Source organism: Saccopteryx leptura, chromosome 1, assembly GCF_036850995.1.
Source record: "Saccopteryx leptura isolate mSacLep1 chromosome 1, mSacLep1_pri_phased_curated, whole genome shotgun sequence".
Taxonomy (NCBI): domain Eukaryota; kingdom Metazoa; phylum Chordata; class Mammalia; order Chiroptera; family Emballonuridae; genus Saccopteryx; species Saccopteryx leptura.
Window position 1 is genome coordinate 292044297 of NC_089503.1, and position 26082 is coordinate 292070378.

The following is a 26082-nucleotide window of genomic DNA, read 5'->3' on the forward strand; positions in this document are numbered from 1 at the left end:
TAATGCAATCTAATGGTCACTGCACATATTATTGATATATTGTCATTCCCTTATTATAGATAAAGGAAACTGATGCTCAGAGAAGTTAAGAACTTGCCCAGGACAAACAAAATGAACCTGGGTGTGAGCTGAGCCTGTCAGACTTGACTCCAAGTTCTTAACCACTTTTATCAACTGGGTTTCCCATTATTAATTTTTTCACACACTTTACCTCTTCTCTTACCTGTTTTACATTCACTAAACATTTTTAAGAGTCTATTCTGTGTTAGATCCTTGTAGGCTCTGGACATACAAAGTTTAAGTAGACCTGGCTCTTGCCCAAAGGAACTCACGATCCAATAAAGGAAGAGAGAAAGGGAAGTACAGTGAAGATATCAGTGCTAAGGAAAACAGGGAAGATCCAAGGAGACAACAGCCCTTTACTGGTTGGGGATAACAATGGTGTGGGTAGGGCAGGCTGTCAAGGACTGCTTCACAGAGGAGGTGACCCTGGAGCTGAGACCTCACCAGCGAAGGGGCATTCAGCAGAGGGAGCAGCAGGAGCTAATGCTGAAAGCCTGAGGTAGGATGGTATGTTTCGAGAGTAAGAGACAATTTACTAATAATATGGGGCTCAGTGTGCAAAGGGGCAAGGCTAGAGAGGTGTGCCGAGGATCGTGGATGGTCTTGTATGCACTATTACTTTGGCCTTTATCCAGCAAGCAACATTGTCATGCAGTTTTACTACTCCAGTGAGTCACATGACCAGATGAGCAACTTAGAAAAAATCACTGTGGCAGTACCACAGAGAGAGCCTGGGAGATGTGGTGAGTGTCAAGACTGGAGGCAGCTGTGCAGTTATGGGTAACTGAGAGTCAGCAGGAGAGGAGGGCCAGAACTTAGACAGCGAGTGCTGTCATTGGGAGGATAAAAGAACAGCTAAGGAGATAGAACCTGTATATTTTGCTGAACCTACAGGCCTTACTTAGGCTTTGTGTGGCAGGTAAAGGAAAAGAGTCAGGTTTGGGTTGCAGGTCACTGGCTGAATGGTGGTGCCACTCACCAAGAGAGGGACTCAGGAGGAGTCTGTTTGGGGTAGGGAGGATGGTTTGGGTCTGGATTTGGGGCCCCTGTAAAGCTGTCTTCTTTGGGCAAGAGCCAGGACGCTTGCACAAGTATAAAGCTGAACCCACACAGATGTCTATCTGAAAGTCATCAGAAAGAGGGGAGTGAATGGAGTACTGGCAGTGGGTGAATCTTTCTATGTATTTCCAAGGCACAACCAATACATACGTGATGGGTACATCTTTGTACTGTGGTTGTTGTGGAACATTGCTTCCTTCCAAAGGAATCTGAGTAACTGTGGGCATGGACTTATTTACAAGTACCTGTTTGTTTTCCACTTTCTCACCTAAGAAAGAGAGAAGGGTTAGAAAATCATTATCATCTGTGTCATATTCATATGCAAAGATTATTGGGGCATAAAACTATGTGATCAGACTTGGTCCATAAAGTCTAGACATAGAAACAGAAATGAGTACATATAGTGGAAACTGGAGTACAACAGGGCTTGTTTGTAATTCTGCAAGTTCAGTTGAAAAAAAATCATAGATTCAGATGAAAATGTACATAAAATTAAAAACCTGATTTAGGCAACCACATTAACAAGAGAAATGTCACATTGGTATGTAGCAATTTTATATACATATATCTTAGTGTGTTAGAACAGATTTGGACCATTTATTTTTAATAGTTATTCAACTAGTAATAAGTCACTGCCAACTTAACTTGGGCAAAGAAAATCAAAAGATTCCTTGACTTTCCTGCTGGTCTCACTTTTGCTTGGCATCTTTTCATGGCAAGCTCAATACCAACTACTGTAGTGCTGTCACAGCACTTACTTCCCAGCCACATGACCTGGGTGAAGAGTGAGAGAAGTTCTCCAAGTAACAAAGGCAGCAAGGAGAGGAAGCCATGCTCCTCATGGCTCCAGGCACCATAGCGGATGAGGTACTCACACCCATGCACTATCGTGACAAGGTCATGCAGACTTCCCCTCCTAAGAATCTACCCCACCCAGCCCTTCTCTCCACCTCACCACAGCTCCTGTTGTCTGGTCTACTGTGAGAGCTCTCAGTTGATCCCTTTCTATTTTAGCTCCCCTTTTATTTACTCTTTTCTCCACATTATGGCTGAGATCATTTCAAAATGCACATTTGATCCTATCATTGCTTTTTAGGGTCATAATGAAAATAAGAACATGGTTACAATGCCTGTGTTTGGCCCATGACCGCCCCCATTTCTCTCACTCTCTTTTGACTCTTGTCCACCACGCCCCCATACACTCTCTTCCTGATAGCCACCCTGGCCTTCTTTCAGAGCTTTTAACTATCAAGCTGCAGGACACTTGCACAAGTACCTCCCACTGCTTAGAACACACTCCTCTCCCTTCGTCATTAGTTGACTCCACTTATCCTTCAGATTTCAGCTTACTTCATGGGGAAGGCTATCCTGATCTTCCTGACTAGGTCAAATATTCTTGCTATAAAATGTCTTCATAGCTCCTTGTAAGATTCCTTAACCTGGTTGTAATTTGACACGAGTTTGTGTGTAGTCCTCTGATCAATATACTTCTCACACTAGCACATAAAACTCATAAGGGCAGGAGCTGTGGGTTTGATCAACAAAATTCATTATAAGCTTGTACTACAATGGAGTCACATGTTTTAGAATCATTAGATTCTGAAGTCAGTTTGTAAGCTAAGCATATAAATGATGATATAGATGCTGGGACATGACCTTCTTATTTTAAATATACTGCTCACAAAAATTAGGGGACCAGGGACCGTGCAGATACTCCAGTACTTTCAGCCTTTTGTATAGTGCATTTTCACCAATGAAATAAAAGTTACTTTAGCATCTCATTTGCATAATTGAACAACTTTCTTTGACTTGTCATTTGCTTTTCTGATGTCCTTGTTTAATTAAAAAAAATCAGGTGCTTCTTTTTTTTTATTGCTTCATATTCATTTTGAAATATCTCCTACTTTTGGTGAGCAGAATATTTCCTTAATTTTTCTATGAATCAAAATTATAACTTGGGAAGTATAACTAGAATAGATACAGTATTTGCTTTGTAAAAACATATGCATAAACAAGACAGGAATGAAATTCAACAATGACCATGCTGGTTGAGTTAGGATAATGGTTTTTGTAGGTTGTTATTTTTTCCTATGCCGTTTACCAAATATTCAGATACTCTAGGTAACTTTCATAATTGCAAAATGCATACATTAAAAATTTTAAGGCTTTTACCTGGAGAACAAATACCATCAGCGTCTAAAATTTCATGTCGCCAAATGGGTTTTCTTGTGGCAGCATCCAACATTGGCCCCATCACTTTGTCAAAAGTCTGATTGGTGTATCGTTTCAATGTACATTTAGCATTTTTATATACAAGGCAACGCCCAAAACCTAAAGTGAAACCAAAATAGTTTTCAGAACCACCAGTAATACAAAGCTATGAGAAAAACACAGATTTGTGTTATTCAATAACCTACACCATTTTACTTCCCTCTGCCTGCCTAAACAAAACAAAAACCTGTTCTACAATGGATAATCTGGGACTGGCCAAACCAAATAACAATCAACTAACATAAAGAGCTGGCTCAGGACTTCTCCCCCTACCTATTGGCCATGTAAACACTGGAATATCTACAACCATTTTCAGTATAAACTATACATATTTTATCACATTGAAGAAAGGTGAAAGAAACATAAGAGTCACTGTGATTCTTTCAGAGCACAGAGCCACAGAACATGAGAAATGGAAAGGGCCTTAGAGATCACCTGGCATAACCCTTCTATCTTACAGGTGCTATAGGTGAGGTCCCTAAGAAATTAAATGGTCAAGGTCACCCAGCAAGCTGGTGGCAGAGTTGAGACAGACCAAGTCCACTGATCAGCCAGTGTTCCCCTACATATCATTTTGGTGCATAACTTTTGCTAACCTTCTCTGGAAGGTTTTCCTCCTTTCTCATATTGGCATTCAGAGGAAGTCCCAAAGAAGTAAACAAAAAAGTTAATTTTTCTCCAACCAGGACAGAGAATGAAAACAAGCAATCAAATTATTTTAATGGCAGAAATTTATTGCTCACAGAAATTAGGGGATATTTTATTGCTTCATATTCATTTTGAAATATCCCCTGATTTTTGTGAGTATAGTTCACTTCTGCCATGAAAATTAGTTTTCTTTGATTATATTTTTAGATTACATTTATCTAGTGGATGAAGGAAAAGGCCTAAGACTAATCTAAATATTAATAAAAAAAAAAAAATGAATGGAAGAACACATTTAGATGCAGAGAAAATTCAACCACTGAATCTCACAAAATGATTCATCAGTTGTAAAGCTGGCCAAAACAGCTGTCATTCCTTCAACATCAAATATCACTTCCCAAGACTCTGTGGCTGCATTTCTTTCTTTTTCTCCCCTTCTTTGGCCAAGTGGTTTTTCCCTTCCTCCCTCCCTCCCTCTTTTGTTCCCTCCCTTCCTCCTTCCTCCTTCCTTTTATCCTCCCTCCCTCCTTCCCTTTTTTCTTCCTTCTTTCCTCCCTCCCTCCCTTCATTCCTTCCTTCCCTCCCTCCTTTCTTTCTTTCTAATTTTTATTAACTTTATTGTTTTTCCCCCAAGTAGTTATATTAAACAGGATTCTCTCTCTAGTCTCCCCAGGATATAATGAGCCATGTCAAGAGTTCACTTAAACAGGAAAATGTCTAAGGATTAAGTACTAGCTATTACTTATTAAATAAATGCATGGCTGCAAAATCCTTTATTTATAATTCTCCAGCAAAAGCAGAACTTTCAAGAAATCTAGGGATGTGAATTTAGAAAATCCATCAGGGAAAAGTAGATTTCTAAATAAAATCTCAGTACTCTAATGTAATTTTTTAAAGGTGACTATTCAATTTAACAACACATTTCTACAAGTGGACAATAAATGAAGATGTTTGCGTGTCTTCAAATAAGGTCTTAGTCATATGGCTCCTAGTAAATTGGGTATAGCCATAATAAATTCAGCTCCAAGAGCCAACAGCTTTGGAAATATTACATGATCTTCAATTTTTGAACAATGGCCATTAACTGCAACATGCTGGAGTGCAGTGTGAATCTGAACCACATGAAATCAAGAAGTGTTTTCTTCCAAGGGTAAATGGACATTTTATTTATAGGTGGTAGCTTAAAAGCTAGTGGACAGATAGCTCAGCTCATTAAATTGTGTTGTGGAGTTTCTGACAGATATCACAAAGTCTTCAGATTTCCACATAAACGTTACCAGTTAATCAGAAAGGAAAACATCCAGTTTTAAAGCATGAGTGTTGTCATTTGGAAGGAAAAAAGAGGCATAAATTAAGTGCAGCCAACATTAATGCCAGAGACACATGTCTAGGAGTACTATCATGGCTGCCTAGCAACTACAAAGAGTGAAGAAAAGGCAGAGGGGGTATGACAGGGAGGAAAAAAGAACTAGAGATTACATGAAGAGAGAAGTCAGGTTTCAGAGCAGGTGATGGCTAACAAACCATAAAGTAGTGACCTGCAAAAGTAAATTATCAAGAAACTGAGAAAGAAAAGCATAAAAACTACATGCTAGTGTTGATGTGTATGTATTTTTAGACTTTATCATTTCACTAACAAAAAGGTCTAACATTATGGGGTTGAGAAACACAATAAATAAAATAGCCTTCACATACAAATATTACTACGGTAACCTTACCAGGTTTACTGTTGAATATATAACTAGATATATTTAAAACCATATTTCTCATAATTCCTGCTGGAAAATAAACAAGTCCTTACATGTTTTCCATTGAGGAAATGTCTGAACTCACCAATAAAGTAAAATAACAAAGAAAATATTGCTTAATAATACCTTTAACAAATTTCCTCTATTTAATATTTATTTTTTTAAAAAGTCAATACAACATAACTGCCTCCTGTTTATATATCATAAAATTATATATTGATATAACCATTTTGACACCAAGGGATTTTCACATTTATTATCCTTCTATCTAATTCTGTACCAAGCACTTTTGGTATTAGAGCTTTGACATTCACTTACCTCTGTCCAATGAGGCCTTGTTTAAAACAAGAGCATCTTCAATATCGTAGCCACTGTAACTCATCACAGCCACTGTTGCATTCTGTCCAGCTGGCAGTTTCTCAAATTCTATCAACTCTATAGTCTTTGTTTTAACCATAGGTTTTTGTGGATATGCTAGTAGATACATAAGAGTATCAATTCTGTTCCGCTGGTTGTATCCAATGGTACCTTCATTGATATTGAAAATCAAAATCAAAATGCAACATTCTATTATGTCAAATAATTAGGTAGCAATGAATACAGTGATAAACACATTAATTTCACTAATTGAAATTAAGAAAATCTTCAAGTCAAACATTTTTAAAGCAATAGCTTCATAGGGGCTAACAATGTTTATAAACAACTTTTTTCAGTAACATTAAAAAGCCCATAAAGAAAAAATATCACACTCAAGATATACTAATCTAAATAACTTTAACTTTTGGGATTTATACAATTAATATTATTTGAGGAATTTTAGTCTCCATTGGTTAATTTCCTAAGTCAACAGTTCTGTATTTGGTTCTACTATATTCCAGCACATGCCCAGTTGCTGGGGAAGGTACCTGGAGAATAACACCCAGAATTGGTAGGTGCAGAGTTTATACAGTGGGGCAAACAGATACATTTTATAAAAAGAAATTAACAATTATAAAAGTTCTAAATGTGCCCTGGCTGGTTGGATCAGTGGCAGAGTATCCCCCCAGCATATGGATGTCTTGGGTTTGATTCCCGGTCAGGGCACACAGGGGAAGCGACCATCTATTTCTCCACTCCTCCCCGCTCCCGGCATGGCTCAATTGGTTTGAGTAAGTAGGCCCTGGGTACTGAGGAGGGCTCTGTGGCCTGTCTCAGGGCTAAAAATAGCTCAGTTGCAGAGCAACAGTCCCACATGGGCAGAGCATCCGCTCCATAGGGGGCTTGCTGGGTGGATCCTAGTCGGGGCACATGAGGGACTCTGTCTCTCTGCCTTCCTTCCTCTCACTTAATAAAAAAATAAAATAAAATAAAAAGTAAATTAAAAAAAAGTTCTAAGTGAAAAAGAAAGGAGCCTGACCAGGTGGTGGCGCAGTGGATAGAGCATTGGACTGGGATGCTGAGGACCCAGGTTCGAGACCCGGAGGTCGCCAGCTTGAGCGCAGGCTCATCTGGTTTGAGCAGAGCTCACCAGCTTGGACCCAAGGTCGCTGGCTTGAGCAAGGGGTCACTCGGTTTGCTGAAGGCCCGCGGTCGAGGCACATATGAGAAAGCAGTCAATGAACAACTAAGGTCTTGCAATAAAAAACTGATGATTGATGCTTCTCATCTCTCTCCGTTCCTGTCTGTCCCTATCTATCCCTCTCTCTGACTCTCTCTCTGTCTCTGTAAAAAAAAAAAAAAAAAAAAAGGAGAAACAGAAGAGGAAAGTGAAAGTAGAGAAGAATCAATTTATTCATTTGCTTAACTATTTATTTATTAAACAGTTAATAAACATCTACTCCGTGCCCAACAGTAGAGATAAAAAAGGGAAAGGCCCTGTCCAATCAGGGATGGGCTCTTCCCTCCTTAGCAGTCAGCCTTTCCACCTGATTGGACCTTGAAAGGGTGTTATTACTGCCAACTAGACATGAAATCAAAATGTTAACTCCTCTCCCTTTTCCCTATATGGCAGTGGTCCCCAACCTTTTTTGAACCACGAACCCGTTTAATGTCAGAAAATATTTTCACGGACCAGCCTTTAGGGTGGGACGGATAAATGTATCATGTGACTGAGACAAGTGTCAAGAGTGAGTCTTAGATGGATGTAACAGAGGGAATCTGGTCATTTTTTAAAAATAAAACATCATTCAGACTTAAATATAAATAAAATGGAAATAATGTAAGTTATTTATTCTTTCTCTGCAGACTGGTACCAAATGGCCCACGGACCGGTACCAGTCTGTGGCCTGGGAGTTGGGGACCACTGCATTAAGGGGTCAGGAGGGTTCACAGACCTGCCTGTAAAAAAAAAAGCTTTCACTTTCCTGGGCTTGCTTCTACTCAGAGACCTTAAAACTGGGAAACTCTTGTTTGCCCTTCTGCTGAGCTTGAGTGTGAACTACTGAGCCTCTTTAACTTCTTTCACTATCTCTTCTTCTCCCCCTTGAGTGGCTACGAAGGTAGCTTTAAGCCTCTCTCTTGCACGTGTTTCCATAGGGATACATCTACACCACTCACATACCCCAAGATGCCTATGTGCCTTTAATGCAGTTAAGATCGAAGGTGACCCAACACCAAAACTCAGTATTTTCTTTATTTTTTTCTCTGTACTCACATCATTAAGTCAATGGTAATTTCAATTCAGGGATGATAATAATCTATTCAGGCATGATCAAAGAAATTCTGAAATCCACAGTACTAGGAAACAAGCACTTAGTACAGTGCTGGGATCACTATAAATGCTCAGTAAATGTCAAGCAAGTGAAATTGAAGAATTGCACTATATTCTTTATAATAGCACATATTTGTGCTTAAATCTCTAGGAAATTTATCAAGATTCAGCTAAAAAAACAATAGCTAAAATAAGTATCAGTTTACACTATAAATTGTCAACTAATTTATGTTTAGTGTCAGCTAATAAACTGGACAGGATACCTGGTATTAGATCACTTATAGCTTCAGAAATAAAGTCACTGCTGCTTGGATCATGGTAAAGTCCACTGGCAGTAACATGAAATCATTTAAAATTTACACTGAGATTTCAGCTCCAATTGTATACTTTACCCAGCTTGAGACAACGGTTCAGGCACTGTCCCCTCAGGCTGCCAAACTTGTGTTCTGAAACCCGGGACCAGAATTATCATGCAGCAGGGAGCATAGATGGCTGCACCTCTGAACAATGATGAAAGAGACTGAATGCTGCTGTAAACTGTGCTACCAAGCCCAGAACATAATTCTTGGGCATTACAACAGACCTCTGAATGGATGAACAGCAAAATGGCTTAGCAAATGTTTTCTGCTGATGTTCTCATCAGAAATTTTTCTCTAAAGATTTTAAAAGAACTTGAAGGAATACACATGTATATCCATTTTTAGCAGCACCAACAATGGTTTGTAGGTTAAAACATGATTTATGAACTGTAACTCTAAATTGTAAAACTTCAAAATGCCATCATATCCCACGATTGTTATAAAAATTATGACTGAGTGACTAGCTATTTTGCCAATAATAAGCTTTTTTGAGCAAATGCTATACAGAAATTAAATTACGAGACTAGTCTGGGTGACGTACATGTTCAAATTAGAATGCCTCTATTAATATTTTTGGCTTCCTCAAAAAGAGCATTATATATATAGTTATATATTTATCATGCTAACAAAAACAATACCTATAAGCTGAATTCCCCTTTTACAGCCCCATTTTGCCATAATTATAATCACCCATGATTTCAATATCTTATTACCAGGACATAATTTTTCTTACAAAGTCATATTTTCTTGATCACAACTTTCTTAAAAAGTCACAAGTTGGTACTGTAAGGTATCTATCTACATGTAGGTTAAAATAGTGAAGAAGTTTATTTTATTTTAAGGTGGAATGAAAACAGGTGAGTAAGAATGCACAGAGGTTAGAAAACGTATACTGAGTCCCTCGATAGAGGACTGGATAAAGATGTGATACATACATATAATGAATACTAACTACTCAGCCGTAAGAAATGATGACATATTGCCATTTAAGACACATGGACGGACTTTGAGAACATTATGCTATGTGAAGTAAGTAAACCAGAAAAAGCTGAGAACTATATGATTTCAGACATAGGTGGGATATAAAACTGAGACTCATGGACATAGATAAAAGTGAAGTTGCTGCCAAGGGAAGGGAGTGTGGGGAGAGGGGAGTAAAGAGGGACTAAAACCGGTGATGGAAAATGATATGACTTTGGGTGATGGGCACACTACCAATCAACAACAAAAAAGAAAACGTAGGGCCCTGGCCGGTTGGCTCAGTGATAGAGCATCGGCCTGGCGTGCAGAAGTCCCGGGTTCAATTCCCGGCCAGGGCACACAGGAGAAGCGCCCATCTGCTTCTCCACCCATCCCCCTCGCCTCTGCCTCAGGCGCTAGAATGGCTCTGGTTGCAACAGAGCGATGCCCCGGATGGGCAGAGCATCAGCCCCTGGTGGGCGTGCCGGGTGGATCCTGGTCGAGCGCATGCAGGAGTCTGTCTGACTGTCTCCCCGTTTCTAGCTTCAGAAAAATACAAAAAAAAAAAAAAAAAGAAAACGTACACTGAAAAAAAATGAAGGTTACTGCATTTAACTATTTTCCTATCTTCCTTTGCTCAATTTCTCTTTATTTAATCAACATTATTGAATACATTTTATCCATTTAAAGTGTACAAATTGATGAACTGTGACAAATATATACATCTGTGAAACCACCACTATAATTAAGATCTAGAACATTTCCAACTATCCCCCAAAAAGCCCTTCTTCTGTTCCTGGCCCCAGGCAACCACTGATCTGTTTTTTATCATTATAAATTAATTTGCGTTTTCCAGAATTTTAAATAAGTGGAAATATATAATATGTATATTCTGCTGTGGTTTCTTTAAGTCAGCATAATGACTCTGAGATTCACCCATGTAACCATGTGTATCATAGTTCATTCCTTTTTTTTGCTGAGTAGTACTCCACTATAGTACACATTTTGTTTATTCATTCACCTACTGATGGATTTGGGTTGCTTCCACTGTGGGCTACTGTGAAGAGAGCTCCTCTGAACATTCATGTACACATCTCTGTGTGTTCATTTCTCTTGAGTAAATACACAGGAATGGAATTTCTGGGTGGTTTAGTAAGGGTAGGGTTAATTTTAAAAAACTGCTTAAGAATTTTCCAAAATGATTATACTATTTTGTATTCTCACCAGCAGTGTATGAGAATTTTGGTTGCTCCACATCCTAACCAATACAGCATGTCAGTTTTTTTCATTTTAGTCATTCTAATGAGTGTGTAGTGCTATCTCAGTTTTAATTTACATTTACCTGATGACTGTTAATATTGAATATATTTTCAAGAGCTTATTGATCATTCCTATTATGTCTGCTTTTTGTTTTTCCCATCTTTTAACTGAGTTGTTTTATTATTAAAGAGTCCTTTATATACACTGGATACAAACCCTTTATCATAAAGATGTATTGCAACTACTTGTTCCATTCTTGCTCCCATTATGTGGCTTAAGGTCTCTTTCATATTAATAATAGTGTCTTTCAAAAAGCAAAAGTTCAATTTTTTTTTTGTATTTTTCTGGAGCTGGAAACGGGGAGAGACAGTCAGACTCCCGCATGCGCCCGACCAGGATCCACCGGGCACGCCCACCAGGGGCGATGCTCTGCCCACCAGGGGCGATGCTCTGCCCCTCCGGGGCGTCGCTCTGCCGTGACCAGAGCCACTCTAGCGCCTGGGGCAGAGGCCAAGGAGCCATCCCCAGCGCCCGGGCCATCTTTGCTCCGATGGAGCCTTGGCTGCGGGAGGGGAAGAGAGAGACAGAGAGGAAGGGGGGGGTGGAGAAGCAAATGGGCGCTTCTCCTATGTGCCCTGGCCAGGAATCGAACCCGGGTCCCCCGCACGCCAGGCCGACACTCTACCGCTGAGCCAACCGGCCAGGGCCTCAAAAGTTCAATTTTGAGAAAGTCTAGTTATTCACTTTTTCTTCTTTATAAGAGTTTGTGCTTTTTGTATTCCATCTAACAGATCCTGGGCTATTCAAGGTCATGAAAACTTTTGCACATTTCCTCCTATAAGTTTTATGGTTTTAGCTTTTACATTTAGGGGCATGATTCATTTTGTGTTATTTTTCTGTATGGTATGAGATAGGAGATGATATTCATTTTTTCTATATAGGTATATAGAGAGACATTTTATTTTGTTGAAAAGATTTTCCTTTCCCCTGAATTTCCTTGACACATTCATAAAAAAATAAATGCCCATAAATGAGTAGGTCTATTTCTGGATTTCTGATGCTGTTCCATTGGGCTATGTCTCCTCTCATGTCAATATCACACTGTCTTCATTACTGTGACTACAGAGTAAGTCTTTTTTTTTTTTTCAGATTTTTTATTTATTCCTTTTTAGAGAGAAAGGAGAGAGAGAGAGAGAGAGAGAGAGAGAGAGAGAAAGGGGGAGGAGCAGTAAGCATCAACTCTCATATGTGCTTTAACTAGGCAAGCCTGGGGTTTTGAACCGGCGACCTCAGTGATCCAGGTTGACACTTTATCCACTGCATCACCACAGGTCAGGCTACAGAGCAAGTCTTAACATCAGTTTGTACAAGCCTTCCAACTTAATTTTTGTTTCAAAGATTCTTTTAAAAAATCTGTACCTGATTTCTTAACAGTTTTAATAAGTTCAAAGATTCATTCATATATTAAGTACTTACTCTACCTACTTAAGCTGGCACTATACTAGAAACAAGTGATATAATAACAAATAACAGACATAGTCCCTGTCTTCAAGGAGCTTATTATAATCTAAAGTCTAACAGGAAAGGCACCTGGATCATGATCCACAGCCAATAGAAAAAAGTGAGGAAAAAAGTTACTTTCAGTTAAGAAAAGAATTTTAGTAAGTTTATAGATGCACTGCATAGAAGACATAACCTTTCATAAATTACTCAGCAAAACTGGGATTCAGTTCTGTCAGAAACAAAAAAGGAAGGCATTATATCTAACAGCATTATTATGAATAAAAGAAGAAAATGCATGTAAATCATTTGGGTATTCAATGAGTAGCAACATTCCTTATGACTAATATTAACAATATTAGTAGTAATAAAAATAGCCTTAATAGGAGGTGGTACAGTGGATAGAGCACTGATAGCATCAGACTGGGATGCAGGGGACCCAGGTTTGAAACCCTGAGGTCACTGGCTTGAGCACAGGGTCGCCGGCTTGAGCAAAGGATCATAGACATGACCCAAAGGTCGCTGGCTTGAAGCCCAAGATCACTGGCTTAAGCTCAAGGTCGCTGGCTTGAGCAAGGAGTCACTTGCTCTGCTATAGCCCCCCAGTCAAGGCACATATGAGAAAGCAATCAATGAACAACTAAGGAGCCGCAACGGAGAATTGATGCTTCTCATCTCTCTCCCTTCCTGTCTGTCTGTCCCTGTCTATCCCTCTATCTGTCTCTCTTTCTGTTTCTGTTATAAAATATATATCACCACCTCCAAGCCTAACCTATATACTGAACTTTAATTCCATAAATACTCATTATTTAACATACTAGTTGCAAGAAATATCATGTAAGCTTACATCTAAAATAGTTAACAATGCTTTTAATTTTTTTTTTGAACCAACAGCAGAATTCTAAAAGAAGATCTGCCAGGGACAATTTGGCCATGACATCTTTTCATTTTGTAGCACTAAATGAATAAAAAAAGTTCTTTTAAAAAATCCAAACAGAAAGTGGGGGAGAAGATGTAGTATAAAACGAAATTTTATGAGGATCTTTGTGTTTTGTTTTTAATATCTCCAGTACATCCCATCCTACTGTTAGGGAGAAATACAAGAGAGAGAACTATCTGCTTAGGAATAGAATCTATTGAAAACACACAAAAAGACAGAAGCTGCATTGGCTCCTGAGTTAAAAAAGAAAAAAGTCCCAGCAATTTGGAGTTGAAGGGGAAAGGGTGGTGAGAAGAAGCCAAGACTAGGGGAGGTATGTGATGCATATTCATTAACAGAGCTGATAATGGCTGAAAGATTCTTTTAAACAGGAGAAATTACTCCACTGGAGGACTGCCAACTAATAAAACGGGCAGATATGAAAGCGTGACTCATGTGAACTTGGTGTCCGGTTCCAGGGAGAGTGTATGTACAGTGCGGCTCCAACACAGTCTTTACTTGTAGCACTGAGTGACCTGGAGACTCTGCCATTTCCACACACGTCTCCCTGATTCTTGCTCTGAACCATGTCACAACCAACAGCCGTAACCACGGAAAGGAGCTGTTGCTCAATAGCACAGTAAAATGCCGTGTGGAAACATGAACTTTATTAATAATTCAGAACCTTAGATTTAAGAAACACCCTCTGCTGGTGTTTCACAGTGAATTAAAGTCAGCTCTCTCTCATGTATAAGGTAAGGCTTTCCTTCCTTATGGTTCGTGCTAATCTTGGTCTCCTTTGTAGTGACAGAAAAACGACTCTCACTCATTTCTTTACTCTGAATGGGAGGAGTTTGCACTGAAAGGTAGAACAGCAAATTTTCCAGGTTGGCTAGAATATTCAGTGAATTAATTCTGGGGCTACTGGCCTCCACCTTCCACATGAACTAATGGATGAACAGCATATAGTCTTCAACACATATTTAAAATGGGATAGTGTGACTGAGTTATCAGCTGTCAAGACTGTATAGAATTAAAATGACTCAGAGAAGGCCAATGCAAAGTGCTGGTCTGCTTTACAGACCTGGGTCTCTGCTGTGGGTTTTCCTCCCTCCTTCAGCTTTTTTCTTTTGTGATTTTTCATGCAGATCTCACTCAAGACTCCTGCAGCTATTTCAGTGTGCAAAGAGAAATGTGGCCATGCTATGTGCCAACTTTAAATGTACTTTTATCTCTCTGCTTTTCTTCCAAATCAGGTGTTTTATAATAATAAACAGTAACAAAGGCTTTTTAAAATTATTATTACTTAAGACATTCAGCAGCTTTTGTGTTCCCAGCGTCAGCAGTAACGTCAGAGGATTGTATCCAAGGAGCTAAATGTGCAGGACCCAGGGTCAGAGCAGCTGAATACACCAACCTCAGAAAACACAGACAATGAATTGCAAATGACACTCAAAACAAAACGAGGAAAAAAACCTTCACACAGAAAACTACAAAAGAACTCTACAGACACTGAATTGGCTTTCTGTACACACTGATCCTGCTTAACTGTGTGTGGTAACTAACTGGACGTTTCAGATACTCATGGCCAAACTAAAGGCTGTTGGAGTGGGTAGGAAGAGAAGTTAAAAAATAAAAATATTTTTTATTTTCTTCAAGTTTCTTATTTAAAAAACAAAACAAAACAATTCACTAAGTGGAGATAGATGCAGCCTTTTTTATTTCAATCTTCAAACAAACACACTAAAGAGTGGCATTAGCGATGAAGTGATTAGTCTTCCGTTAATTCTGCCAAAGGTTCTACACAAAAGGTGTATTGTTTCAGCTGGGATTCACATCATGAAACAAAATGGTTTGGTAAACCCAATAGAAGTGATAGCCCTTTCATGACATACAGGGTTCAGTACTGTATATTTCAACTTGTTAGCAAGTCAGAAGCACAAGCGGGAAATCAGCCTGCACTGCAGCTGAGGATGAATGGGAGAGGCTACACTGATGAATCTGTTTAGATTTTCCCACTGGGAGTTATTCTGAACTGTCCAGGCATTACAGCATTCAGGTAAATGGTAGCAGGACAACATGCTTCTTCTTTCTGCATGGCCAACCAAAGGGCACTATAAAAACTTGAAAAGAAATATACTCTTTATCCGTAATGAGAAACAGAATTCCTTAATTGTCAAGTTATATGTAGTTAACTGAAGTTGATTCTAGGTAACTGAGATCTAACTATGTACCTTCTGGTTGTTACCCAAAGGTAATGCAAAAACCTTTTACTGCTTTTTTTTTTTTTAAAGAAGCTCCTTATATATATAACAAGCTTTAAATCAGAGATAAGTCATATTGGTATCACAGGCATATATGAAAATATATAGATTAAAAAAAATTTTTTAAACATTTCCAGTGAAGGGGCATGGGGGGTGAGGGAAATAAGGGGGTGGAGGGAGATATATTCGGTGGGACACCTGAATCTATGTAAACACAAATTAAAATCATAAATTAAAAAATTTCCAAAAAAGCAAAACTTTTTTTTGCTTGGTCTTCTCTCTGTATCAACTTCAAGATGAAACCTAAACTCCTTAACATATGGCATCTTTACAGCACCCCTGTATACCAATCCACTACTACAGAGCCACATCAGAGTATCAAGATCTTTCCATGAAATGCTTGTTCATAACTTCCATACCTGTGAAAAACACTGGTGTCTTTCAAGTGACCCTTTTGCTGTAATCTTAAGTGACTCTTTTTCTCTCTTCCCTTAGATTCTGGCTGTCAATCTATTATAGTATTTATCATACTACAGGGGATCCTCAGGTTATGACAGTCTCGACATACAATATTTCGAGCTTATGGTGCTCACTCCCATAAAAACTTTAAAAAATTGAGACATGAGTGTTTTGGCTTATGCCATTAGCGTTGTACATAAGTATTACGTGGGCAAACTAGTTGGGCTGTGCATGATGGAACAATATGTAGTACAGTGTACAGTACAACATATTTATGACCTTTTCCTTTTTCTGTGGCTTAGTTGTATTTTTATGTTCTAGATTATGATTTTACAACTGTGTTACAACAGGTAAGTGACTTAGGCTACGGTGTGTTTTGACTTACACCAAAATTCAGGTTAAGTCACTGTTGTAGGAACGGAACTGTGCCATAGCTCAAAGACCCCCTGTATATTGTATTGCCATTTTATTTGTTGGTCTCTCCTACTAGACTGTGAACTCCCCGAGGACAGGGCTCTGTCCTCATCTTTGTATTTTCTGGTTCTAGCCCCACTGTCTCGTCTATAGCTGATGCTCAATAAATGGTATGGATGAGTGCATAGATAAACTGATAGATGGGTGGGTAGATATAATGGGTTCAATGATTGTCATCCATACAATTACTAAGTGCATTCTAATACACACCATGCACCTTCATTTCTATTTCCTTTTCCTCTCTTCCCTTGACCTTGAGTTTCTTCTGCTCTTTCTTCCATCTCTCTGGGTTAACAACTTACATTTTAGGGCTTCATAATTCTGTGACATTTATTCTATGCCCCTTAGTTTGGTCAGAGGAACAAGTTCAAAGAGTTTTTCTCCTATCTTTTCTTTTCTCTGAGAGGCCAGGAGAGAAGCAGGAACATGGAGCTGCTCCTGTATGTGACCTGACCAGGGAATCAAAACGGCAAGCTCCGCGCTCCAGCACAATGCTCAACCAACTGAGCTGAACTATCTGGCCATGGCTTAATCTCTTTCTTTCTTCCTTTTTTTATTGATTGAGACAGAGAGAGAAAAGAGAGAGGAGAGGAGGAAAGGAAGAATTCATTTGTTGTTCCACTCAGTTGTGCATTCAATGGTTGCTTACTGTGTGTGCCCAAACTGGGGATCAAACCCACAACTTTGTTGTTTCGGGATGATGCTCTTAATTGACTGAGCTAACTGGTCAGGGTTTCTCCATTTTTGTTAAGCTTTAGGCATGACAGGGGCACCTACAAGTACTGAATTGCAGAATTCCATAGGCAAACCTCTACATTTTGTAACACTCAGGTGTTAGCAATGCCTGATTTGGCCAAACACGCAACACTAGTAAAGTAAGAATAAAGATATGTCTTTTATCACAGTATTTAGAACTAAATTCAAAAAGGAAATATTACCCTGACCAGGTGGTGGCTCAGTGGATATTGTCGGACAGGGACGCAGAGGACCAGGGTTCGAGACCCCGAGGTCGCCAGCTTGAGCGTGGGCTCATTGGGTTTGAGCAAAGCTCACCAGCTTGGACCCAAGGTCTCTGGCTCGAGTAAGGGGTCACTCGGTCTGCTGTAGCTCCCCAGTCAAGGCACATATGAGAAATCAATCAATGAACAACTAAGGAGCCGCAACCAAGAATTGATGTTTCTCATCTTTCTCCCTTCCTGTCTGTCTATCCCTATTTGTCCCTCTCACTGACTCTGTCTTTGCCACAAAAAAAAAAGGAAATCTTACCCATAGCTTGTTTTCCCATGGCACACTGATATGTGTTTCTTGGGGACTGGTTATGATGAGGGTATGGAATCAGTCCAGCACAAACGCCGAGAAGAGTGAAGGGTTCAATCTCTAAGTGGGTGGTATCTCTATCAAGTTAATTAAGAATTAGACATCCTGAGCACCAAGTACTAAAATAAATAGCTCTTAAAGGGTGTAAAAATATTACTATATACGTCCCTATGACACCTAGATAATAAAATTTCAGTTTATATAAGTACACATAAAACATATAATAAATTTATATAACAAAACCTCAATAACAAAATTTGATACTAGTAAAAATGATAAATAGAATATAATAAAAGATTATTTTTTAAATGATAGAATCTTCTATTAAATGTAGAAATACAAGAGAAGGATAATAGTATGAATGTCTATATAAAAAAATAAAGTATCCTATACTAATTAATAACACTTACACAGAAATTAATTGAACATATAAAAATGATTATCTAAAACACCCACATGGATAAGTAACTTGCTTTTCTTCACTTTTCCAACTTAGATCAATGAGAAAGTTGAATCTCCATTTTAGAGGGAAGACTATATCCCATTTAAGAATAGTTACTATAGTCCCATGGAGACCAATACTGTAACCACTAGCTAAGTGTAGCTATTAAGCACTTGAAAAGTTAGACTAATATGACTGAAGGACTGAATTTTTAAAATTTCATTTAATTTTAATGACCTTACATTTTAAAACTCAAATTTAAATTTAAATGACTCAGTTCAGTCATTTAAACCTTTTAATGGTAACAACTTACATTTGTGAGTATACTTTTTCAACTATTATGAAATCAGATACAGTATTTCCAATCAGATTTAGCATCCAAATTGAATGTGCTATAAGTGCACACCAGATTTTGCAAACTCAGAAGAAAATGTAAACTATCTCAATATTTTCATATTGATTATATGTCAACATGATAGCATTTTAGATATATTGGATTAAATGAAATTATTAAAAGTAATTTCATCTATTTCTTTTTACTTTTTAAATGTGGCTGCTAGAAAATTTAGCTATACCAGGTGGCTTGCATTATGTTTTTATTGGATAGCTCAGCTATAGATACAAACACAAAGTATGACTTAATCAACTAAGTGTCAGAATCTTTGTTACTTTCATAATATATTTTTGCAAAAAATTCAGTTGTGGATAAATGATAAAGCAACTCAGATATTTTAATGAGAAAGAACAGCCAAATTATTTCTAGGTCTTTGTTGAAAGTAACAGATATTACATCCAGGGTCTGGGGTCTCTGTTGACCTTCCATCCCTTCCTCAAGTGTTTCTGAAGCATAATTAATAATTTCAATGGCTGACAGTACCTGTGGAGAGAAGTAATTTCTGAGATAACCCAACAGTGGAAAAAAATGGAAACAATCTAAATCTTCATCAAGAGGGGACAAAATAAATTATTTGTATGTAGTCATACAATGCAATAAAAAGCAATTAAAATATATTTATTTCTATAACTATATTTTAAAATGTCATACATATGAATTAAATAATATAAAACTATTCTGTTTTTAAAATAAAATGAATTTAAAGTACAGGATTGTATGGTGATTTGATGATATAGACTTGATAGTTATATTCATTTATAACAGTGAGTGAACAAAACAGAGAAGAACCGCAGCCTTCATGAAGCTTCTAGTGGAGGAAGACAGACAATACACAGATATATAAATAAAGTATACATTTTACAGATTTTATTGTAAGGTAGAAAGCACTAGAAAAATAAAGCCGTGAAGGGGGTGGTCAGAGAAGGAGTTTCTATTTTAAATAGGGTGGGCAGGAAAACTCAATGAGAATACGACCCCTGAGTGAGACCTGCAGGAGGTGAAGGAGTGAGCCGTGCAGGTATATGAGGCAGTGTTCCAGGCAGAGGGAACAGTCTGGGCAAAGGTGCAGAGCCAGAAGCATGATGTCTGCGGTGCTTGAAAAAGAGGCCATGGTTAAAACAGAGTTAGGGAAGGGAGGTAGGAGATGATGTTGCAGATTGTGTGGACAGATTGTGTAAGAACCTGAAGGCCTCTGTGAGGACTTCAGAGGGAGATGGAAAGTCACTGGGGGGCGGGGGGGGGGGGGGGGGGGGGGTTGAAAAGAGAAGTGATTGGGCCCTGGCCGGTTGGCTCAGCGGTAGAGCGTCGGCCTAGCGTGCGGAGGACCCGGGTTCGATTCCCGGCCAGGGCACATAGGAGAAGCGCCCATTTGCTTCTCCACCCCTCCGCCGCGCTTTCCTCTCTGTCTCTCTCTTCCCCTCCCGCAGCCAAGGCTCCATTGGAGCAAAGATGGCCCGGGCGCTGGGCATGGCTCTGTGGCCTCTGCCTCAGGCGCTAGAGTGGCTCTGGTCGCAATATGGCGACGCCCAGGATGGGCAGAGCATCGCCCCTGGGGGGCAGAGCACCGCCCCTGGTGGGCGTGCCGGGTGGATCCCGGTCGGGCGCATGCGGGAGTCTGTCTGACTGTCTATCCCCGTTTCCAGCTTCAGAAAAATGAAAAAAAAAAGAAAAGAGAAGTGATCACTCTGATTTATTAGGCTAGGACAGATGCAAAAATAGTCACACGCCTTTTACAAGAATCCAGACAAGCAATGGCAGTAGCTGGACTAGGGAGACCTGTGGAAGTGGTGAAAAGAATTCAGGTTCCAGGTAGACTGAAGGTCCCGTGATACACTAAGGCCATCTGTGGATACAGAGGAGGGGAGGAGGCAAGGCTGAAACTGAGGTTTCTGGCTTGAGTAACAAGACGGATGGAATTGCTATTTTCAGGGTTCCGATATATAATAATCTTGAAATGAAGGGTATAAATATAGTACTTTGAGAGATTCATACCTTTAAGGAATTAAAATTCTGACTGAAAGCATTATTTACTAACTTATAATTAGACAAAAATAAAGTAGTGTATTTTATTTGGTAACAAAACAAAAAAGTACCTTCTTGATTGAAGACATAGTTATCAGCTGGTGGTATTAAACACCCTAACTTTTTAATAATATGAGTGCAAAAATTCCAATTTTAGGTAAGTGGAACATCAGTAACAAGCATCAGACAGCAAGTGATATAAATGTCCTCTAATGCTTCTAAAAATATCATTGTTGTAGAAGAAACACTGTAAACATATCACCATTTCATGTTTATACTGTACATAAATAAGTTTAGAGGTATCTTTACCATACACTGTGGTACATTATATAGGACTGCACTGACAATAAGAATTCAGATGTCCACTGATAAAATCCTCTCTAGAAGAGATAACACAGCTTTTACATATCCTGAATTGTTGTTTCAATTTTGGCAGTAATTAAATATTAAAATTATCACAACAATTCCTTAAAAAAAATAAACACTAAGTGTAAAATTAATAGGAAAGATAATTAAGTCTAAAATGACTTGTTAGCAGTTTGCAATAGTCTTACATTGGGATAAAAGAAGCATTATGGTTTATTATAAAATAGTAAACTTTTAACAGTAATTACTAAGGGAGCACACAATAAAAGAATTGAAGATGAAACAGAAAGAGAAGATAGTTTCTATAAGCAGAACAGGCTTTATGGTTGTTATGGATCCTACTTACTTATTAATTGTATGCTCATAAAGTGCGATGTTACAATCATTTTCTTCATTTACATCTAGATATTCAACCAGACTCTCATGTAAGAAATCTTCAAAATTCCTGGGAGAATATTGGTGAAACATACATTACTAAAAAGGATTTCATTCTCATATTTTATATGCAATAATGGAAGATACTGGCTTTCATTTAGGCCCAAGGCACCTTTCCTTCCCAGAGAGTGTCAGTACACTAGGATACTTGAAATGTGCCATTCTTGGGTCATACAATGATCACAAATCACTGAAATACAAGAAAACATCTGTTGTAATCCTTGTCAATCTGGTCTCCACTGCTAGAAATATCTTTTATGACTTTAAGAACTCCGTTTGGCCCTGGCCAGATGGCTCAGTGGTAGAGTGTCAGCCCAGAGTGTGAATGTCCTGGGTTCGATTATTGGTCAGGGCACACATGAAAAGCGCCCACCTGCTTCTCCACCCTTCCCCCTCTTGCTTCTCTCTCTCTCTCCACCTCCTGTAGCATAGCTCCATTAGAGTGAGTTGGCCCCAGGCACTGAGGATGGCTCTATGGCCTCTGCCTCAGGCACTGAGCTTGGTGCTGAGCAACAGAGCAATGCCCCAGGTGAGCAGAGCATCACCCCCTAGTGGGCTTGTCAAGTGGATCACGGTTAGGGCGCATGCAGGAGTCTAGCCTCTCTGTCTCCCCTCCTCTCACTGGAAAAAAAAAAAAAAAGAACTCTGTATTATGAGAGGTCCACAGTGTCTATGTCAACATAATAATGAAAGTCTCACTCTTACTACAAACACTTAATACTGCACTAATTTACACTGAGAATCTGTTCAAATTTTTATGATCTAAATTGAAAAATATTTTACAATATCTAAGCAAATTCACATAGTGAAAAATGGGTTTTTAACATGCTGATATATTTAGTGGGGAGGAATTAAAAGACGAAAAGTGAAAATAGACTATTCTTAAAAGCTCAGATAAAATAATTATATCATGTAAGTGACTACTAAGGGATTGAGAAGTTTTACTTTTGGTCACTTACCTGTACCCCTGAGCCAGCTCTTCCATATGCTTCTTTGTGACTGCAGGCTTTTGTTTCTTAACAATTATGTAGGGTCTGGAATGGAAAAAAATACATTCATAGTAGTTTGACAGAAAAATTAAGTCAGCAAAAACGTTTACTATAGGGAAATGAGGGAGCCTGTAAATATAAGCAAACTTATTTCTGGTTGCTTAAGGACACCAGGTAATTGTTAGATGTGACTGCACAGAGGCCTATGTCCTCTCTCTCACATGTACACACAGACATCCACTTCAGTCTGGGTCTGTGTGTGTGCACATGGACATGCACAGCAAATGTACACACACCCAGTACTTCTCCAAATGTCTTAGGAAATATTTGGTTCTGAATGAAAAGGCAACTCAAAACTGATACGGAAACAAAATTTTCAGTGATATGTCTTAAACTATATAAATGCATCATACAAAAGCATCTCTTATTGCATACTGGAAACCCATGAAGTCTGCAGGCAGAGGGACTGTCACCGAGGATTACGATGGCATTTTGTAGTGAGGGTCTAATGATTATCAGCTAGGTAGAATTGTCTGATTTAGGACAGTGGGTTTTAACCACCAAACCGCAAACCACTAGTCCACAGAACAGTGGCTGAAAAACACTGATTTAGGATAAACACCACTGGGCTACAGAGCAGGCTACCTAAAGATACACGCGGCCAAAAAGAATGGCAGCAGGTTTTCAGAGAATGAAGTTCTTTTACTTTGTGATTTTTAACACGTGGTGGGTGTAAGGTAGAGAGCTTTTGGTCTACATGTTCTGGAAAATTAACCTGTAACTGTCCGTGCTAGTTTGCCCCTGAGGGCTTTGCCACCATGAAGAAACAGTGGCACAAAGAATGGCATGTGGCACCGGAATGTTAAGGGCTGTTGCTATTTGGATAAGCAGCTCTTACAGAGGAGCAAGTAACCACCAGACACTTGTGCAACTTTCCCTAAAATCCAAATGACTATTTGAGGACTAATGAGCATTTTTAAACAGTTAAGAGGAGCTGCACAACTACAAGTTGCTGACAAAGGAACTAGATGAACTTTTCATGGAAATTACCTTCAAGGGTGCAGTCTGGCTCGGATTAAGGGACTCAGCAGTGATGACAGGAGCGGGAGGAGAGGGAGGGGAGCACCCTCAGCTCCCTCCGTTACCCTCTACTTTTACTCAGTACATTCTAATTCTTCCTGCTGGGTCTGCGATATACCATTATAAAATTACTTCTAAAAAAGAATTAGTTTTCTTGTAGACTATGCCATATTATATTAGATGTAAGGAAAGAGCAAAACCTAAAAAGGAGTAAACTAGAAAATGTCATTGTTTCTCCCACCCCTAAACGGACCAGGTTAGCCACAAATAAGCACCTGTGTGCTGCCACCCGACAGGGCACTAACCACTACCCGTGGCTTTTTTTTGTTTTGTTTTGCTTTTGTGACAGAGACAGAGTCAGAGAGAGGGAGAGATAGGGACAGACAGACAGGAAGGGAGAGAGATGAGAAGCATCAATTCTTTGTTGCTGTTCCTTAGTTGTTCATTGATTGCTTTCTCATATGTGCCCTGACTGGGGGTGGGAGGGCTACAGTGGACTGAGTGACCCCTTGCTCGAGCCAGCAACCTTGGGCTCAAGCTGGCGAGCCTTGCTCAAACCAGATGAGCCTGCGCTCAAGCCAGCGACGGGTTCTCGAACCTGGGTCCTCCACATCCCAGTCCGATGCTCTATCCACTGCACTACCGCCTGGTCAGGCCAACCTGTACCTTTTATTCCTGTCTCTCCTTAGCCTTTCTCCTTCCTTCTTCATCCAAGTGACACAATCCTGCTCATCCTTCAAACCTCAGTTCATAGCAAAAGCATGTAGTGGGTAAAATCATGACTGTTGGAGTCAAATAAACTCTCAGGACTTCTGAGTAAAAAGCAGACTCCACCAGTATCTAGCTTTGGGTACTTTACTTAGTTTCACAAAACCCCAGTTCCTCAAGTTATTAAATGAAAATAATAATTGAACCATAAGGGTTGAATGTAGTTAAAGCCTTACATATAAGACATGTATTAAAACAATAAATAATGGCTATCATTGACTACTAGCATAGTTTGTTGTTATTAGCAATTATGTCTTCCTTTGCCAGCAGACTGAGCTCTCTGAGGGCAGAGACTCTCATTAATCTTTGAATCCTCAGTACCCAGTATGCATATTCATGAGGTGTTTGCTAACCGAATGAAATTTATCTTAACAATGAAAGAGGTTAAAGCAGATTCAAAAATAGAAAAGTCTATTTCTTTCAAAGTAAACAAAGAGTCTTAAAAACTCTTTAGCAACTTATACCTGCACAACCTTCCTCCATCAGAAGAAATATAGACACATCGATCTGTAAGATTTGTTGAGATGGAGACAAATTCATTGATATATCCTGCTCTTCGCATTAGTCGAAATGTATTCACTAGCTTCTTATGGTCTCGGATGACACCCAAGATGTTGCCTATGCAGAAAGCATAATATTTAAGACAGAAATAAAAAATAAATCTAACAGGATTTAAAATATACATCCAATAGAAATGATGAGCAGCACTGAGTAGTCATTTGAAAATACTGTTAACACCTCCAGCCAGCCTATAAGACTATAGAGAAGCCCACAATGAAGTGGTTAAGGGCATTCTGAAGGACCTGAGTAGAGGGCCAGCCATACCACGTGCTAGAAGGGCAACCCTTTAAAAGTTAGTTTCATTTTCCTCATCTGTCAGTACCATGCTGGGGCATAAAATCAGGGTCCAGAACCCCTGGGTTTAAACACTGGCTCTATCATTTCCAAAGGATCAATGTGAAGATTAAATGAGTTGATTTTATGTAAAGCACTTAGAACTCTGCCTAGCACGTGGTAACTACCATCATTAAATAGCTCTTGTTGTGATCATCAACTGTGAAGTAAGGAAGGTAGACTTTACCTCTCAAGGGAAACTTGAGGATTTGAGAGGTCCTGGCTGAAAGCGATAAATAATAACTCACACAGCGTTGGCCACTGGGATACACTGAATGAAGCAGTCAGTTAACAGCCCTGTTTTCCTCCTCACCAGCCCATGAAGTAAAGGATTAATGCCTCCCAGATTGCGACAAAAGAGTATGTGGGCTAAGTGGTTGGGATAAGCACACGGAGCACAATGGTGAGGAGACAGACACCTAAACCACCAAATCTCAAGTAGAAAGGACAAGGCGCACTTGCTAATAAGTCTCCGGGGAACTCTGAAAGGGATGTGAAGGGGTAGGTGAAAGAAGCAACTAGGGCATGAGTAGAAGGAAAGGGAGCAGACCCTCCTGCCACAGGCTGTTGACAATCAATTATGAAGTGGCTGAATGTAAGTCAACTCACTGTCAGGGCTGATCTGTTCATTTTTGCAGAATGCCTCATATATTTAACTTGAACTTAAAGATACCATGTTGAGACTTATCCTTTGTGCATATGCTG

General features: G+C 39.2%; 1 protein-coding gene across 1 annotated transcript in view; it reads right to left on the reverse strand.

Annotated features, from left to right (window-relative positions):
* POLR3B (RNA polymerase III subunit B) overlaps window positions 1-26082 on the reverse strand; it is a 136037-nt gene that overhangs the window by 41032 nt on the left and 68923 nt on the right. Inside the window, exons 16-22 of the mRNA XM_066356055.1 lie at window positions 24948-25101; window positions 22606-22680; window positions 21558-21656; window positions 17937-18064; window positions 6105-6314; window positions 3295-3453; window positions 1273-1390 (exon numbers count right to left, since the gene is read on the reverse strand). Coding sequence (XP_066212152.1) covers window positions 1273-1390; window positions 3295-3453; window positions 6105-6314; window positions 17937-18064; window positions 21558-21656; window positions 22606-22680; window positions 24948-25101 — 943 coding nt within the window. The remainder of the gene's footprint in view (window positions 1-1272; window positions 1391-3294; window positions 3454-6104; window positions 6315-17936; window positions 18065-21557; window positions 21657-22605; window positions 22681-24947; window positions 25102-26082) is intronic.